Below are 19,891 nucleotides of genomic sequence, written 5' to 3'. Positions count from 1 at the left end.
ACTATACTATACTATACTATACTATACTATACTATACTATACTATACTATATTATACTACTTTCAATATCTGCTTGAAAATGAAAGCCATGAAGTAAACAAATAAATAGAACGTTTACTGGTTTTCTTCTATTCCCAATTTTTAAAAGTTATTCTGCTTGAACTGACAAAAACCAAGAGATTATTTACTGGCCAATACCCTTAGGGTTTCATTTTTATCTAAAACATAAAAAATAAATATTGGCTAATGAAATTTTGTTTCATAAAAACTTTTAAATGCAATACACCAAAGATGAAAATGTTGTAAATAATACAAATTAAATATCCATAATTTTTATATTTCAAAACTAACAAATGAGTAATTCATATTTCAGTTTCTCCCTACAATTTTGGCATGGGAGGGGTGTGGGAGTAGGTGAAGGGGAAGAGAGACAGAAAAGGTGTTCTCAATTTTTAAGTTTCCAGAAATTTAAAAACATATAGTCAGAACCATAACATGAGTTATGCAGAAGAAATGGCTTTATCTCTTCCTGGGAGCTGACTAAGCTAGAAAAGAAATCCTATTTCTCTTAGAAGACATAGTCTGTATTGCTCAAACTTCCATCATTTAAAAAAATTTAACAATAGTATATACTGATTCAAATTAATAAATCTAATTCTTTGTTTAATTATAAAAATATTCTTACTGTCCAAAATAATTCCCTAGCTCAGAAGAAAGAATTGCTGTTGCTTATATTTAAATCTAACTGGTTCCACTCACCTTTTTCAGAGTATTTGCTAGAAAGCTAAGTACAATATTCTCTGGAGCCCAAAGTCAAAGCCCTTACTTCTAACAGAGAAAGAAGAACATCAGTCTTCAAAAAGAGTATCTAACAAAAACATTTTGTAAACCATATATGGAGGGGGAGAGGGGAGGCAGGGAATTCTTAGCATGAGACTAATTCATGCTAATTAATGGTCAATTCTGCTTATTATTATGAAGAGAAATCCAATGGTGGTGCCAAAAGCTTATTAAATATTTCAATTTTTAAAATGCTTAAACAGCAGCTGAAAATTTCATAAAAGAAAGCCAATAACAAAAAGATAAGCATGCTTTTTGAAAAGTCAATGATTTCCTCACAACTTCCAACCAATTTTCCACTAAAAAAACCAAAATGTGCTGACATTACTACAACATGTCATGTTAACCAACCTCCCTGGTCCCGCGCAATGAGCTCACAGAAGTCATGATGTGTACAGGCTGTATCCTTCGCTGTTTCCATTCTTGGTTTAAGATTTCTGTCCTTTCTAGAATCTTCTGCCGATTAGAATTAAACATACTCTTTAAAAAAAAAAAAAGGGTGGGGGGAGAGGGGAATTGTTAATTTCACATCATCAAGCAATTTTCCTAGAATGCTATCATAAAAGCAAGTTTGTCAAATACGTGTATGTATGTATAATACATACATACATATATAAATAAAACAATATACCTAGTATTTCACAGTAGAAAAAATAGATCAAATGAACATTTTCCGAAAAAAATATTCACTATATTTTCCTTGTTACATATTAAGACAAACTGATTTTTAGAAATACAGAAAACAAGGAAATGAAGATAACTTTGGAGAGAACATTTTCAGTGTTATGATGAGGTCAGAAGCTGGATTTTAAGGGGTAGTGAAATAAGAGGAGAGAAAATAGGGGTACTTCTTGGAGACCACCTTTACAAGGAATTTAGCTAAGTAAATAATAAAGGGCAGAAGAGATATAGACCAATAGTTAATAGGGATGGAAGGATAAAGTGAGGTTTTTGAGGACAGGGGAGACATGGGAATATTTGCAGGCAATAGAGAAGGAAAAAGTAGACAAGGAGAAATTAAAGAAAATTGGAGGAGATGAAATGTAGTAGGACTGCTTGTGCAGGCAGAGGAGTTAGTCTTGTTAAGGAATAAGGCCACTTCTTCATGTGAGATAGAGCTAAATTAGGAGGAGTTAGTAGTAGAAGGCACACAGTGATGCACAATGATGAAGAGGGGAGCAATGGAAGTTCACAGCTAATAGCTTCAATTTTTTCTGTAAAACATAAGGCAAGATCCTTAACTGAGAGACTGGGAGAAGGGGAAGGCATGGGAGATTAGAAGAGGGATGGACAGGTTGGGATAGTGAGTTGAAAAGGGAGGTATAGTAGGATTGCTTAGAGGCAATGAAGACCCAGTTGAGGTTGTATAACATAAATTTGTAGTGGACCCAAATAGAGTGGATGAATGATTTTCTCTACCTTCATTCAGCAGCACATATTTAGTAAAGAAAGCAGTTGTGGGAGTGATCCAAGGTTGAGGCATGACAGTGCACAATCAGCAAAATGATAAGGGGGGTTAAAGACTTGAGAATTGAACTGGTTCACCAAGGGGTGAAGTTGGGGAAAAAAGGAGAGAATGACTAGGACAGAGGAGATGGCCTGGGAGAGAACTTTGGGGACAGCATTAGAAGTCATTGTGTGGATATAGTTTTGTAAGGAAAGGCAGAAGGAGAGGTAGAAAGTAAGTAGATTATGGTCAGATGAGAGGATTTCATAATTCGTGAACATGGTGAATATGTGGGTAATGGCATGACCAATGGTATGACCATCTTTGTGTATAACTGAGGATGAGTGAAGGAGTAGCTCATGGTAAGTGAGGTTAAAAAACTGAGTAGTTTGGATGTTTGAGAGAGAGTCAGTACGTATGTTGAAATCCCCTAGTATGAGGGCAGGAACTGGGGAAGAGAGAAAAAACCAGATACCAAACTCAACAAGGAAGGAAGAAGAATGGCCTAGATGACTGCTTGAACAAAGGCAGACTACTCATACACCCCAACAAATACCTGAAATTCCTACCAAACTAAATAATGCTCAAGACATCCAGGAAGGAGCTATAGTATGCAACTTCTACCTCAGAACTGCAGAAAAAAAAACCAGCTAGAAGCCCATGAGCAACAGGAAAGCAAGGCCATTAGCAGTACCAGCACCAGCAGCAGACAAGTCAGCAATCTCTCAGTTAGTACAGAGATGGACTCAGAGGTCCCTGGCACTCTGTCCTGAAATGCCATAGAGGGCCCTGAGGGTCTCCAAGGGGACCCAGGAGGGACCAAGTAATGCTAATCATACCCAAAAGTACAACTGGGGACTGAACCTGGCTTTGGCATAAATCTCCAATTCAGGAAATAAGACTATAAAGTTGAGTAAGTCAAAGAAGGCACCAACAAGTATGGAAATTTATTTATTTTTTTTACAAATCCTAAAAGGAGAGAGTAACTCCATAAAAGTTGTAAGCTGAGTCTCAAAAAAAAAAAAATGGATTTTCCACTAGGACTTCAGGATTATCTAAAATTAAACAAGAGATTAAAAATGAAATAAAAGCTTAAGGAAGGAATCAAAAGAATAGTTTAAAAGAGTCTGTAAACCTTACCAAAGAAATAGACTCCCTAAAAACTAAAATAGACAAAATAGAAATCAATAATTTCATGCAATAACAAGAAATATTAGAACACAGTCAAAAGATTTGTAGAAAAGAAAAGAAAAAAATAAAGTGTCAGATATCAAAAAACTAATAACCTGGAAAACAGGTCAAGGAGAAATAATTTGAGAATCATCGAACTCCTTGAAAAGCATGACTAAAAAAAAGCGGGGGGGGGGGGGGACCCAGAAGGCAATATTCCAAAAAATCAAAAATGAAAACTTTCCAAATCTATTTAAAAAAAAAAAAAGCAAACAAACTAGAAATGATCTGATTACTTCTGAAAGGAAATTCAAAAGTCCCAGGAAAGTCACAGACAAAATAATACCAGACTCTCACATCAAGAAAAAAATACTGTAAGCTTAAACAGAGTGAGGTCAGGTACCAAGGAACTATGGTCCAGACTTGGCAGCTCTTCCTATAAACAAGAGATCTTGGAATACAATGTTCCAAAAGAAAAATGGGATAGCTCACAACCAGGAATAAATTAACCAGTAAAACTGAGTATAATCTTATAGGTAAAAAAGTGGACCCTTAATGGAAGAGAAGACTTTCAATCCTTTCAATGAAAAGATCAGGGCCTATTAGCTATTTTGAAATACAAAAACAAAGTCAGCAGAAAATTAGAAAGATAAATTTATTTGAACAATTCCGTAAAGGGCTCTATGACAGTGGACAATGCTAACATTCTAATAACAGGAGGAGAAAAAAACAATTAACACTTGAGGAACCAATGTCTCTAAAGGGTTTGAGAGGACTTGATAGTAGGTAAGTTGTATTTTAAGGGTAAAGAGAAGGGAGAATAAAAGGAGCAATACATTTGTGTAGAAAGGAAGAAATGGGAAAGTGGAACATCTCATAATTGGGGTATGTGAGAATATACAAATATGGAAGGAGAACAGACATCAGATGAACCTCACTGATGTGAAAAAACAAAGGAGGATTGGACATACATATAAACAGCTTGGTGTAAAAGATATATATCAGTTTTAACAGGAAAACAAGTGAGAATTCGGGATGTGGGTTTTTAAGAGGATGAATAATACTGGTAAGGGAACAGGCAAAAGAAAAACAAACTTCCTCATCTTGAAGGGTGATTAAAAGAGAGAAAAGAAGAAAAAAAACAAACTAGAAACTATGGAATGCCTTAAATTGCCTCTTAGACAACTAAGGAACGGCTCAACAAACTGGGACATATAAACATAAGGGAATATTATTGAGCTGAAAGAAATGATGAAAGTGATTTCAGAGAATACTGTCTAGTATAAACTGACCCAGGATGAAATGAACAGAATCAAGAGAACACTTTATACAAAGACAACAACTTTGTAAAGAAAAACAACTTGAAAGATTTGAGAATTCTGATCAATGCAATGACCAACCATGTCTACATAGGACCTATCATGAGGTATGTTACCCATGTGGCCACCAGGTAGTTTTACTTTGCTTGACTGTTCATTTGTTACAAGAGGTTGTTTTCCTTCCTCTCTGTTTTTAATTGCAGTGGGTTAAAATGGAAAGAGCAGATTTGCAATGATATTCCCCCGCCACACAATGGCCAAAAAGGCCACTGAAGTTAAAAACACACACACACACACACACACACACACACACACACACACACACACACACACACAAAGGAATTTCAGAAGGAAGCACAAAAAGGGAGAACAGTTTTGAAAGTAATGTGTGGAATCTATTGTTTACTTTTTTTTAAAGTGATATGAAACATGAAATGTAAATTCAATGTTTCGTATACAAACCTCTGTCTACAGTTCTATTTATGTAAATGTTCTTTTTTAGTGTTTAAGTTCAAAATGTAAAAAATAAAATAAAGTTGTTAAAAAAAATAATAATGAACCCATACCTTTACTTCATCAGCTCGTCTGAACCTCTTGAGTTGTCTCAGTCTCATGTATTCAGATTTTACACGCTTCCGCCAACAAACTGGTCCCTTCTCGGATTTCTTTCCAGTCTGGCCCATGATTATCCTAAAAGCAATGGTTTCACACTAAAATAACTAATCTACATAACCTAAACATGATCAGTTATATTCAATTTAATATTATTTCAATGCTAAGTAAATAAAAACAAGAAAGGAAAAAGTATTATACTACAATCTGTCATTTGCAGAAATATACCCATCCTGTACAACATTTATATTTTCAGGAAAAAAGGAAAAAAGCATTTCATGACAAGGATAAACCATAAAATGAATCTTTAAATAAACTTTGGACTTACAAAGGCTCCAAAGTCTCTAGTCATTTTACTAAAAATGTAACCAATAATAATGGAGTTAAATGTATAATGCCATAAGCTAGCTTTGGCCATTTTTTAAAACCCCTTTTACACATATAAAAGATCTGGTTAATGAATTAATATACAAGTAGGAAATAAGATCAACATCATAATCTTTAAAAAGATCAACCAAAAATTAAATGAAGCAGGAAGACGACATACAACAAAAATAGAAAAATAAAGTTTAATATACATAAAGTCTACAAATTATAGTAAAAGTTCAATATAGAGGCAGTTCTTACCTTTTATTCCACTTGACATTATCTAATAAACTCTCCTTTTTTTCTTTACCTTTACGAAACTCCCAAGACTTATTTGCTCAGATGAAGGCATAGTGCGTGTCAGTTACATCATCTAACAGCAATCTCTATCAAGATCCATTTTAATCACTTTTTTAGCACAATTCCAAATTGTTTTCCAACATATTTAGATCAAGTCACAGTCCCATTAACAGTGTATTAGCATCCCTGTCTTTCCAAAATGGCTTCCACATACAAAAATATTCCCCTTATTTCAGAGGCTCTTGACCTTTTTGTATGTGTCATAGACCCCTTTGGCAATTTTTGTCATCCTTGCCAAGTGTAAGGTAAAAGTTCACAGTTATTTTGCTTTGCATACCCTTAATGATTTTGTGCAAGTTTTCATGCTGAAAATTTTTTTTGAGAACTGTTTGTTCATATCCTTTAACCATTCCTTCCACTGGGGAATGGTTTTTAGTAATGCATATTTTTGTTAATTTCCCATATCATTCAATCAACAAGCATTTATTAAGGACTACACTACATGCTAGATATTGGACTGATACCTGAGGATATAATGAAACAGCCACTGCCCTCAAAGAGCTTACATTCTAATGAGGGAGACAACATATACAAATCAGAACATATAAGACAAATACAAGGTAGAAGGAGGGTAACCTTAGATGGGGTGGCTATAGCAGCTGGGGGACCAGGAAAGGCCTTCTAGAAGAGATAATACTTGAACAGAATTTTAAAGGAAGCCAAGGATTCTAAGAGGTGAAGGTCCTTTACAAAGGCACACAGAAGGAGATGGAGTGTATGAAGAAGAACAAGTAGATTAGTATGACTGAATCACAGAAAGGACTTTACATTTGATCTCAGAGATAAACAACTAGGGAGCCATTGGAGCTTTATGAGCACTGCACTTTAGGAAAATCACTTTGGCCACTAAGCAGAGGATGGATTAGAGTAGGAAGTGACTTGGGTCAAGATGATCTATTATAACAGGAAAGAGGTGATGAGGGCCTGAATTGGGATGGTAGCTGTGTGGAGACATTGTAAAGAAAGAAATGACAAGATTTGGCAAGAGATTAGATTTGTAGGGTAAATGAGACAAGCTGAAAATGATACTAAGGTTTGCAGACATGGGTGACTGGTAAAATGATGGTACCCTTGAAAGAAACTGGGAACTTCAGGGGAGGGTTTAGAGAAAACAAGCAGACTGTTTTCTGATTAGGTAGAGGATTAGAGAAAAATAATATTATGACATTTATGTTTTGTTGAGTTTGGCCTTAATTTTATTTAACATCTATTCAGTCATCATTTGAAGTTGATCATAGTATTTGGGTCTCAAATGATGGAGAGCATATGCAAGGTAAATGAATAGAATGTTAAATTTGAAATTTAAATCCTGTTTCTGAAGTGAAAGTTGTATGACTTGAGGCAAGTCACTTAACCTCTCTGAGCCTTAACTTCCTTATCAATAAAATGGGGACAATAATATACTGATTCACGGGGTTGTTGTAAGTCTCAAATAAGATAACTTATGTCAAGAATTTTGCACACTTTAAAATGCATTGTAATTGGAATGCAGTTTATCTTTCAATTTTCTTTTGTTGGAATGAAGCAATACTCTAACTAAACATGACACCTTGATTAACAAATGCTTTTGGGATCAAACACTTTTTTTTTTTTTAAACGAAGTGGGCCTTGTCATAGAAGAGGCTCAAACAGGCTCTTCAGCTTTGGGTTCAGTTTGTTTACTGTTGAGAAAAAGAAGGCAGTGGTTATGATTTAGTTATGCCCCTGTAAATTAGCATTTTTAATTCTGGATTCACGCAAGAAGCAGCTTGGGTGATATTGCTGAACAGAACAGTCATGAGAGATTTGGGAGAACCCCTAGACAAATAAGGACACAGTACTTATTAGGTACTTCATACTCTGAAATATGTTTCCATGTCCACTTGATTGAATCTCTGATAAGTAAGGATGCAGGGTTATTAGGCTTTACATAATATCCTCTAGTCTGAGATTTAAGATTAATCACAAATGATGAGTAATAGGGGAAAGACAGGAGGCAGCATGCACCACACAAGTCAAACTATCGCCACCTTGACTACCACGTCCCTTCAGATCCTGATGGGAACAGTCCAATACCCTGAACCCAAGAGCTTTCGGAATAGCAGTGTCTTCAAACCACTAGACCTGTTTCCACCCCAGCCCCCACAGCCATCACTGATGAGAGAAATTATTGTGGAGAGGGGGCCCACATTCTTCATCACCACCAGCAGTAACTGCTTACCAACTGCCCCCATCAAAGCAGATAGGCACAAGAGTCCTGGAAGTGTCAGTAGCCCTTCCCCCTCACTCCCCTCACTGCTAGTCCACCACTCTTACTTCCATCCCAGCCCTCACAGACATCACCCAGGGAAGAGTACATAAGCTGGAAAAGTACAGAGAACTTTATCCTTGGTTTTTATTGGTTTTTATTTAAAATCCCTTTCTGCATTACTTCCCAATAAAAATATTACATGATCCTTAGACATTTTATATCCAAGTTGAGTTTTTTTCTCTCTTAGAAATAAGCCCTAGAAGGCATTCTTTTCCAGAACAAGTTTGGTTCATCCACATTAAAAAAAAAATTTGACCAGTGTATCCACCTTCTTCAATTATTTTCTCCAAAACATTAGCTGCTGCATCCTCATCACCACTAGTCACCTCTCCAGAAATTTTAAAATTATGCAATGGAACTCAATTTTTAAAGTGATACAATTAACCAACCAATGCTTATAGTAAAAGTTTCTTCACTATTCACTTCATTTCCATTTTCTATTACTGCCTTAAATACAAAGCTTTGTCTCAATGGCTACTCTGCAAAAAGGAATGCATTTTTTATTGCAATCTTCAATCTACAGTTAAAAGATGCTCCATTTTTATCACTTACCACTTCAATTCCTTGTAGCTTTTCGCAAACCACCAAAAGCTGATGCAACTTTTGTCTTTTTCTTTTGTTTCACCTGTGTGTTTTATAAAATTCTGCACCATACATCCAGGCATTCCAACATCTCATTCCGTCTTAGGGGTGCTATGATCATGTCATACTGTTCACTTACATCATTTTTTGTTCTAATAACAAACCCCTTCTTTTTTGTGCTGATAATGTTTCCATCTAAAGTATTCTTCCTTTTTTCTACTTTGTTAAGGGCTTTTAAAAAAATTAACATTACTGTTGGTAATATAGTACACAGCAGCACATCACATCCACATGCAAGACAATAGATAAGTGCAGACTGGCCATGGAATGACATGTTAAAACCCTTTACTGGCTCTCACTAGAAATAAATAATCTATAGATCTTGTTACATTCCTAGATTTCCTCGTTTTTTTGTACCTTCAGCAGTATAGGAAGCTTCTGGTATGGAAACCCCTTCCAGTGATAAAGTTTGGAAATTAATATTTATAGTCTTAGAGATAGTTTGGGGTAGAGAGATGAGAGATAATAAGTGATTTACCAATCGTGACATTGCCACTAGGTGTCAGAGGCAAAATCTGAACCTTGATCTAACTGACTAGAAGGCTGGGCCCACTATCCATTACATGTGCCAACCTGCATGGGGCCTCTCTGAGTTGCATTAATGGAATTTTGACTCATTAAATACAACCTGGAATTATTTATAATTTGACTAAATTAAATTTCACACTATTCTAACTCACATTAATTTTGACCTAGCTATGCACTGGGAATGTAGGTGATCAAAGAAAGAAGAAAAGGATCCATATGTACAAAATATTTACAATAGCCCCTTTTTTTAATAGCATAGAACATAAAACTACAATAACCCCTTTTTTTCCTAATAGCAAAGAACTGAAAACTAAAGGATGCCTATCAGTTGAATAATGACTGAACACTATGGTATATAAATATAATGGAATACTACTCTGCTAGTAAACCATGAGAAGACTTGTACAACTGATACAATGCAAAGTAAGCAGAACCAGGAGAACATTAAATATAAATAACAACACTATGAAAACAAATAAACTGGAAGCCTTAAGAACTCTGATCAATACAATAGCCAACCATGATTCAAGACAACTGATGACAATGCAGGCTTAACAACCTCCTCACAGAAAGGTAATAGACTTAGGATGCAGAATGAGACATATTTTTTTGAACTTGGACAATGTGGAAAATTCTTTTGTTTGATCATCTAAATTTTTATGCATATGATTTTGTTTTTATTTTTCCAATAAGAGGGAGAGAATTTTTAAATTATCTGTTAATTTTAATTTTTCGTTAATTTAAAAAAAACTTTCTCAAAATGTGGGGTAAAAGATATCAATTTTTTAAAAAATATTCTCAGGGTTGTGCTTTAGGGTTAATGTTTAATCTCACTGAACAATTTCATTTGTACAATAAAACATATAAACACCAGTAGTGAAATTCAAAGTAAAGAGCAAATCAGGAAACTTTTGCACATAAAAACAAGGATACAAATTGTTGGCAAAAAGTTAAAATTACTCAACTCAGAGAAAAGATTAAAAGAACACACAAAGACAGCTGCCAGGCATCAGGATACATGTAATGGATAGTGAGTCCAGCCTTCCAGTCAGATCAAAGTTCAAATTCTGCCTCTGACACACAGTAGCTATGTCATGATGAGTAAATCACTTATAACCTCATCCCTTCTTCCAAAAATGTCTCTAAGATTATAAATTACAGATGAATTTCCAAACTGCATTACTGGAGGGGGTTTCCACATCAGAAGCTCCAAAATGGATGTCCCAAACTCAACATATCCAAAACAGAACTAATTAATTTTTTTTCCTTAAACCCTCTTGTCTTTCTATTTCCCTATTCCTGTTGACCACAATACGTCTAGTTACGGCCTGGCTGACAAATCTTGTAGTCATTCCCAATGCTTTCCTCTGCCCTGATATCCAATGAGTTGCCAAGTCTCATCAATTCCATTTCCCCAATATCACTTGTATCTGTCCCCTTTTCTCCACTCAACACAGCCATCACTCTAATTCCGGCCCTCATCACCTCTTGCCTTACCTATTTCAATAGTCTCCTAACTGCAGACCTAACTGTAGCACTTTTTCCAAAAAAAGAAACCAAGTAAATATCTTTTGATTAGTAAATAGCTAAGAAAATTGTGGCACTTGAATATAACTGAATATTATTGTGCTATAAGAAACAATGAGCAAGATTAACATAAAGGAGAACAGAAAAACTTATATGAACTGATGCAAAATTAAGTTTTAAAAAGCAAGAAAAACAATATACACAACGAATACAACAATGCAAATGGTGAGAACAATTACTACAAACAAAACTGTATGTTGCAAAATTCATAAAGAAGAAAGCTTGGCCTCTAAGAAACAGAAGATAACTCCCTCTGTTCATTTACAGAGATCAGGAGCCACGCATGTAGAACATAGTACACAACATGAGATTTTCTTCAATATATTTGTCAGTTTTACTACATTTTTCCCCTTCTTCTTCCTCTTTTTCTTTCTTTTCTAAAAAATTCTTTGTTATAAGGGATAGTTCTCAGGGAAGCAGAAGGGGAAGAGATTGAGGGGAAAACTAGACAACGTAAAAATAAAAGTTATCAATAATATTTTTTAAAATAATGCCTCAGTCTTTAGTCTCTCACCTTGATAAACTATCCTCCACACAGCTGTCAAACTTATATTACTACCATACAGGCCTGACTATTGTCACTCACTCTCTATTCAGGAAGTTTCCATGGCTCTAGGATCAAATATGAACTCCTATGTTTGGTTTTTAAAGTCCAATCTGACTTGTTACATATTACTCTTCTTCATGGACTCTACATTTCAGGCGAACTGGCATCTTTGGTGTTGTACATAACTAACATTCCATTTCGTCTCATACCTTTCCAGACAGTCCTCCTATACCTAGAGTGCACTCTCTTCTCACCTCTGCCTCCTAGAATCCCTAATTTCCTTCCAATCTTAGGCAAGTACACTTCCTACAGGAAACCTATTCTGATCCTCCACTTAGTTATTAGCGACCCCCTTCTAGCAATTACTTCGTAAATATTTTCTAAGGCCAGGGAATTTTTTTTTTTTTGGTTTGGTCTTTAGATTCCCAATGACCAGCATATAGTAGGCACTTGGTAAATGTTTTTTGAATGAAGTAATAAATCACTACCTAACCACAAGGTGAACAACCAAGTAAACCTTCTCACTAGAATTATTACACTTCAATTTGAAGGTTTCCATGTCACGCCTATGAAACTGGTAGCCATGGAAGACAAGATACTGAATTTATAACACCACAGTCTCCCTAGAGTTAAACATCACGGTCATGAGGGGAGAGTTGGTGAAAGTCACTGCAAATTACCCAGCTGACAACAACTACTGTCCCAGTATGAATAGAGTCCTAGACGTGTAGTGGAGAAAAACTAGGTTCAAATCCTCAGTCACCTACTAAGCAAATGTGATGCTGTGTGATGCTGGGCAAGTCACTGGGGCACTAGCTTCAATTTCCTTATCTGTAAAAGGAGATAATACTAATAGCAACTATCTCATAGGGTTGTTACAAGGAAGGCTGTTATAAGGAAAAGAGGTATGTGTAGAGCACTTTCCAAACCTTTAAGCACAACATAAATATTAGCAACTACACTCTGGTCAAGTGCTTACAACTTGACAGTGATAGCCCAGAATATATTGGCTTCTTCTCTGTATAGTAGATGACCTATACTCTGAGATTAACACTATTCTGATTTTGGTTTTGCTCTTCTTTAAAATAAAACTAGAGTATCCTCCACTATTAAGGGCTGATGAAGTGTATACTATAGTCCTATAGCCCACCAGGCAGTACTGTCTAAGATCAAGGTACATTTCTCTCTCTTCAGGCACAGGCCTCAGAACTTAGCATTACTGGTCTTTCTATATTGCCTCTGTTACTTCCAGACAATAAAACTAATAGAAATATGGAAAGAATTACTAAAGGAATAATTTAGGAAACTAACTGAAAATCCTTCTATATAAGAATAGCAAAGTCCACCTCCAAGATATGTATTAAACTTGAGGCCTCTTTATGATCATATCTCTTAATGACAGTTCAGACATACAGCTACAGGATGGACAGAATGGATAAGAATAATCTTCAAACAACTTTATGTCCTAAAGGCAAAACAATCTGCCAATTTTTTCCATCCTTCCACTGATATTTTTCTCTCCTTCTATTCCCATCTCTGAATGCTGTCCCCAGTAGACCTAGACCTCAAATTGGGAACAAGCTATTCTTCATTGTCCTGGCACCAAGTGCAAAAAAGGGCTGGTCCTAAGTGAAACTCTGGCTTATAAGAATTTCTAGGTCACTTAATATTAATTTCAAAAACATCCCAACTAGGGATGTAGGAAGGAGAACTATCTATTTGATGTGTTTCATATCTTATTCCAACTTTAGCTTCAAAGAAAGAAAAGATGATGCAGTAGGAGAAAAGTATGTTCCCCCAGAAGAGGTAAACTAACCCACTGAGGTCAACACCCCAGGGAAAGAAGAAAAGAATGGGTATATATGGAAGGGAAACTCCACTATCATCTTTGTACCTGTGATCAGCTAAAGAAAAGAAGGCTATGTTCTTGAAATCACTGCTCCAGGATTCACGATTTAAATGGATTTACTTTGTGTTCTATGTTACTGTCATACTAGGAAGCTAAACAGTTGGCAAAGAAAATTTGCATGCCCAGCTGTCTTAAGGGAAAGCCAGTCTGTTGAGGGGTAGAGTACAATAGTCTGAAAAAAAATGATTTTCTGGACAGAGGCTCCCTTGTGACAGGCTGTCTCTGCTGTGGATGCCCCTCCTCCTGCCTGGTACTTCCTCCCTCCCTCCTGCCCTGCTCCTTTTCTAGAAACCCACATAGCTAGGATCTTCTGCACTTAGCTACGAAATTCTAGGTTCCCAGTGTGTTGGTGCCTCCCTGCTCATGATCTCACAAGTAGAAAACCAATCACAAGAGCCTGATAAAGACAATGTGCTTCCGGGGGGGGGGGGGGGGGGGGGGAACAACTCTGACTTTCTTCCTCACTCCTTAAGGACCCTGTTTTGTGAGAACATTCAGGTATCCTGCACCAAAACAAGGAGGATCCACAAGAGCATAAACTGGATATTAGCTAAGTTAAAAAGGCTCCTCCAAATTCCTCCTAAGTTATAAATGTATCCTACCTTTCTGGAGAATAAACTGCATTCCTGTTTCTCAGGAGACTATGATCCCAATATTATCTTACCACCTGCCTCTTTCCCCAAGTGTTTCAAGTTAAGCCACAAGGCCTTCCCTTTTGTGAGTTCAGATATGCCAAATAACAATTAACAAATAAGAGCAGCATTACTATTCAGTGTGCTTTTTATGTAAAAATCTGTAAGTCCAAAAAAGGAAGTGCAATAGATTAACACATCAACCAACTTAAGATTTTTTAAGTATAGACAATGAATGCAAGGGCAAGTGATAGAGGACGAATACAAAATCATGGCATGGTCTCATAATACAGTCAGGAGAGCTAAAGTTCAGAATGAGCTGAGCTTGGCAAGGGATATTAAGGACAACAAAATGGAGAGGGGAATATTAGTTATATTGAAAAGGATCAAAGGGATAAAACTACTAATTTAGGTGAACAAGATGCTGACAACAGAAGACAGTGAGAAGGCAAAATGGTCCAATTCTTATGTTTGTCTGTTTTCTCTGCCAAGGAGAAAATAACCTTAAGACTGGAAAGGACAAAATAAGAATAATTAACAAGAAACTGAAGGCTAAGATAAGTAAGAGCATGAACAAAAAGGACAAATAACTACCCTTGTGGAGTCCTGATAAAACAATATCTTCCCATGGTCCTGAAAAGAATCTGACAAATCTGACTGCTGAAAAAAAGGCAGATGATATCTCTAAGACTAAGGAGAATGGGAAAGAAGCCACAGGACTGGAGATGGCAACGGTCGCAATTTTCAAAAAAGGGCAGAGAATGGATTCTATATACTATAGGCCAATGAACCTGACTTTTATTCCTGGCAAAATTCTGGACTACATTATTATTACGGAGATGTTTCATGAACATTTTAAAAAAAGGAGTATTTCTTGAATGAAAGAAAGTAATTAGGATGATTTAACTCCATAGCAGTTTAAGATTTGAGCATTTCTTGAACCTTTCTGTTAAGCCTTGTAAATTTCAGTAATAAAAGCCTTCTCATTATCAATTGGGGCTTACTATTAAGGTGAAAAAATGTTTCACTTAAGTAGAATTACTATCAACAGTAGCAGGAAGCCCCTTGTTTATCTTTTTATAGCTAAAATCTGTTATTCATACCAACAGTCAATAAATATTTATTAAATGCCTACTACATACCAGTCACTTTTCTAAGCATTAAGGATAAAAATATGAAAAATGAAAGACACTCTCTGCCCTCAAGGAACTTACAATCTAAGGGAGGAAGACAACCCACAAAAGGAAGCTGAAAGGAGTGAACGGGGAAGAGAAAGTATGAAAGGTATAGTTGAGAAGTCAGTGAGAGAAGCCCTAAAGTAGTGAGAAATGAGATGTCTGCGCTGAGCTCTCTCCTTAAATGGAGGTCTCCAATTCATATCCCCCATCCCCCACTCCCCCAATTAGAGAGGCAGAAGTGGTGAAGAGGTGGAGACTCAAAGCTGATGAGATCCTACAGGACGATGAGGTTTCCTGATTGGTGGAGAAGCCAGTCAGAGAAGTCCCAAAGTGGTGCAGCCAGGTGAGAAAGGATACAGATAAAACCCACATAGATGAAAGGCGCATTGCACAACCCTCCTCACATTCATAAAATGTCTTAATTATGGCAGGCTGTACCATATTATTACCATTTTACAATTCAGGAAGCTAAGAAATGTGGCTATAGTCCCCCACTATTAAAGACTGAAGCCAAGCAAGGGCAGTGGATTGAATGCTTCCTGGGCCTGGAGCCAGGAATACCTGAGTTCAAATCCAGATCCAGAAACTTCCTAGCCATGTGATCACGGGCAAGTTACTTAACTTCTCTCTGCCGGTTTCCTCAACTATAAAATGAGAATAATACCACCAACCTCTCACAGGGTTGTTGGAAGGACCAAAACAAATTATTTGTAAAACACTTATTAGCACAATGCCCAAACAATGACAAAAAGATATGGCAATTCGGATTTCACCTTAGGTGTCACCAATTCACCTTAAAATAAGGACTCCAAGAAAATTACAAAAAACAAATTTAAAAAATGAAAAATAAATTTTAAAAAATAACAAATAAAAGATTTTTGGTTTGGTTTTCAAAACGCCATTCAGAGGAAGAAGGAGGGAAAGCAGGGATCAGCTATCCCACCAGGCCAGTTGATATATTAAGAAATGAGAGTAAACGCAGAGCTATTCAACTCCTATTTTGCTTCTGTTCTCTCTAATTCGGAGAATGATCTTAAAATTGGAAAGAGTAAAGCACTCATAAATGAGAAAGAACTGAAGAAATGCAGGTAGCAGGGTGAAGTTGGTAGGTGGTGATGAAAAACAAAAAGAAAAGAAAGCCAGACTTGAACATAAACCTTCCTGCTTCTAAGACCAGCTTTCTTATCCACGTCATCCTGCTTCTCAAATTCATAACTTTAAAAACTATAAGGTAATAAAAGATCAGTTTCATATACAATCTTCTTTTTCTGTTCTTTGTTTGCTGAAATGCTCACATGTTGATGCTTGTCAAATTAACAAAAAAACAATTAAATAAATTTTACACTGCAATTGAAGGCCAAGATAAGACAGATGAAGATACAGTAAGAAAGTTTCTAGTTATTTTAAATGAATTCACATGAAGTAAATTCACTTCTCAAGTACTGAAAGTACTGGCAAAGTACTTGCAGCTTTGAACAAAAACACTTTGTGCAATTTTTGAGACCTCATACAGAATAGGAAAGATACCATAAGACTAAAGACAGTCAAACTGTCCCAATTTTTTAAAAAGAAGGAGAGAAGAAGAATGTGATACATTTCGTAAACACAGGCCAGTGAGTTTGATATCAGGCTCCATCTTTAGTCTTGCCCTTTTCAACATCTTTAACACTGACTTAGACTGAAAACATTAGAAGCATGCTCAACAAACCTGTGCGTAACACAAAGAGATAGTTCACACACTTACTGACAAAATTAAAGATGATAAAGACCTGGATAACAATTATATGCCAAAATTTAAAAGACAAAATTAATAAAGACAGAAGTAAAATCCTGCACTTAGATTCAAAGCTACCTAACCCTGATAAATTAGAACCTCTTTGAGTCCATTTCCTACTTTGGAAAATGAAGAGATTTTCTAAATAATTCCACAGGACAAAAACTAGGAACCAATGAGTTAAAGTCACTTTTTAAAAAGAGGATTTCAGGTGCAGCTAGGTGGCACAGTGAATAGAGCACTGGCCCTGGAGTCAGGAGGACCTGAGTTCAAGTCCAGCCTCAGACACTTGACACTTACTAGCTATGTGACCCTGGGCAACTCTTTTAATCTCATTGCCTAGCAGAAAAAAAAAAAATTAAAAGAGAACTTCAACTAAATATGATGAAGAATTTGCTAACAATTGCCAAAAAACAGAATGAGGTCCTTTATTAAATAGTGAGTTTCCCATTACAGAAAGTATTCAAGAAAAAGTTATCAGTAATACTGTACAGTAGGTGTTCTTAATCTGAGTTCTTTAAACTTGGATTTCTTTAAATAAGTACTGCAATATAACTGGTTTTCTTTGTAATCCTATGTATTTTATTTTATGCATTTAAAACATGAGAAGGAGTCTATCAGCTTCATCGGATAGCCAAACTGGTCTGTGACACAAACACTAAAAATGGTGCATTGCAGGACTTGGGAGTCCACCAAACTCAAGTCTGAATCCTGCCTAAGACAACTGTTAGCTGGAGACCCTTCTGTTTTCTCATCTAAATTAGGGAGCACTGACTCCCAGGGTTGTGGTGAGGATCTAGTGAGACATACATCAAGTATTTTACAAACCTTAGAGAATTAAATAAATTATCATAACTTCCATGGTTTCCTAGTCCAAACTCTAGGATCTTAACACTATCTAGGGAACAAATCTCCAATCTCTCAGGCTAATTTGCAGTCTTTTCACAACCCCAAACCACCATAAGACTGCAAAGGGTAGTAGACAGTGTATTGGACTTGAAGTCTAGAAGATTTTTGCCTCAGATCTTGTCTCAGAAACATACTAGCTGGATGACTGAGCAAGTGATACCCTTCTGAGTACAGGCCTTGGCTTCCTTATCTGCAAAAGAAGGGGACTGGACCCTAGAACTCCAAAGGTCACCTTTCAGCTCTCAATCCATGATGCTATAACTGATAATAAAAACACTTTATACCTTTAACCAAACAAACACATAAACAAATCTTTAAGGAGTAACAAAGACTAATATAAATTTAAACATACAATTTGAATTTGGTCTAAGGAATTCATAAGCCATTCTCTCTCATAGTCTTATGAGGTTAAATTTATGAAATGAAATACTTTTGCAAATTTAACTGATAAGTAAATCACATCTAATATTTTACCTAGCTTTATAGCTCATGATTTTAACTATATCTAAATAATAGAGAAGTATAGTATGGTAGACAAAGAGATGACTTGAGGCCTGGAAGACCTGGGCTCCAGTTCCACTTCTGCCATGTACTGGCTACATGACCCTGATGGTATCTGAGGTAACTCGAAGATTATTAAGTTGTAGAAAAAATGCCAAACTACATTAGCAGAGTGATACTCCGTATCAAGAGCTCCCTAAAGAGAAATCACAGGTCTAGTTCTTATCCCTAAAATAATTGTATTTTATAATGAAAACCCAGATCAATCTATCATAAATATTTTTAACTTTTAAAACGTGTTTCCTTTATCAATGATACTGGATTTCATTATTATTTTTCAACTTCTTTATTCCCTGGAATTTGCCTAGAAAGGTATGTACTAATTATACAAGGTATTTTTTTTTTATAAGTCAGGAACATGTTATTGTGCTGAATTATAATTTAACACCAAAGGACCATAAATTTGTCCATTTCACCATGACATATCTAAAATTAAAGGTCATTTAACCACTGGACAATAATAGGAACAAAATAAACAGGCTATATTCTAGCTTTCTAAATCGTTCTGAGGAAAATTAGGGAGGGTATACTTGGAGAGCACAGAATCCCAATAGGATATAAACTGCTTGAGGAAAACAACTAGGTGTTCCCAGCGCCTCAGTGCAGAGTAGGCCCATAACGAATATTTGTTAAATTTGAATCGCTAACACTTACCCCTGAACAGGAATCAGAAGACTCTGATTCCAGTCCCAACTGGGCTACTGACTTGCTGTGGGACGTTGGCAGTCACTTCACTTCTCTGGGCCTCAGTTTCTTCATCTGTAAAACAAGGAGTTTGGATTAGATGGTCTTTCAGGTCCTTCTAAGCTTTTGTGTTCTACCATTCTGCCATAAACTGCCTTGTCACTACAGGGTTCCATGGCCACATACAGTAAAATACAAAAACAGCCTGAGCTCAAGTCCTGACGCCATCAGAAATTCTTACGTGTAGGACCCGGGCAAGTAATACACTCTCTCAGAACATTAGTTTCCCCATGTGCAAAACAGAAATGATAATACATAACCAACAGCTAGATATGAGAACCAGAGTCAAGAAATATAAAGCATAATTTAAACCATAAAGCATCATCTTTACATAAGACACACTTTTGTCTTTTACCTATAGCAAACCTAAATCCTCTACTACATTTCAACGGGTAAAATCCCTTGGAAAATTCACTTATTCTTATGGCTTCAACTATCACCTGTACACAAATGACTCCTAAACTTCTGAGAGTCTC

General features: G+C 36.1%; 1 protein-coding gene across 6 annotated transcripts in view; it reads right to left on the bottom strand.

The window, feature by feature from the left end:
• EZH2 (enhancer of zeste 2 polycomb repressive complex 2 subunit) overlaps positions 1-19,426 on the bottom strand; it is a 74,034-nt gene extending 54,608 nt beyond the window's left edge. For 3 of the 6 annotated variants that reach the window (XM_027856835.1, XM_027856839.1, XM_027856836.1), the window contains exons 1-3: positions 19,326-19,426; positions 5,343-5,466; positions 1,192-1,320 (exon numbers count right to left, since the gene is read on the bottom strand). In XM_027856835.1, the coding sequence (XP_027712636.1) occupies positions 1,192-1,320; positions 5,343-5,459 (246 nt within the window). In that variant the 5' untranslated portion in view covers positions 5,460-5,466; positions 19,326-19,426. The remainder of the gene's footprint in view (positions 1-1,191; positions 1,321-5,342; positions 5,467-19,325) is intronic. The other 3 variants (XM_027856837.1, XM_027856838.1, XM_027856840.1) reach the window with 1 other exon arrangement.
• Between the last annotated feature and the right edge of the window lie 465 nt (positions 19,427-19,891).

Source organism: Vombatus ursinus, unplaced genomic scaffold (assembly GCF_900497805.2).
Source record: "Vombatus ursinus unplaced genomic scaffold, bare-nosed wombat genome assembly UNPS02011649.1, whole genome shotgun sequence".
NCBI classification, from domain to species: Eukaryota; Metazoa; Chordata; class Mammalia; order Diprotodontia; family Vombatidae; genus Vombatus; species Vombatus ursinus.
The sequence above is the reverse complement of the archived record's forward strand: the minus strand, read 5'-3'. Positions and strand labels throughout refer to the sequence as shown.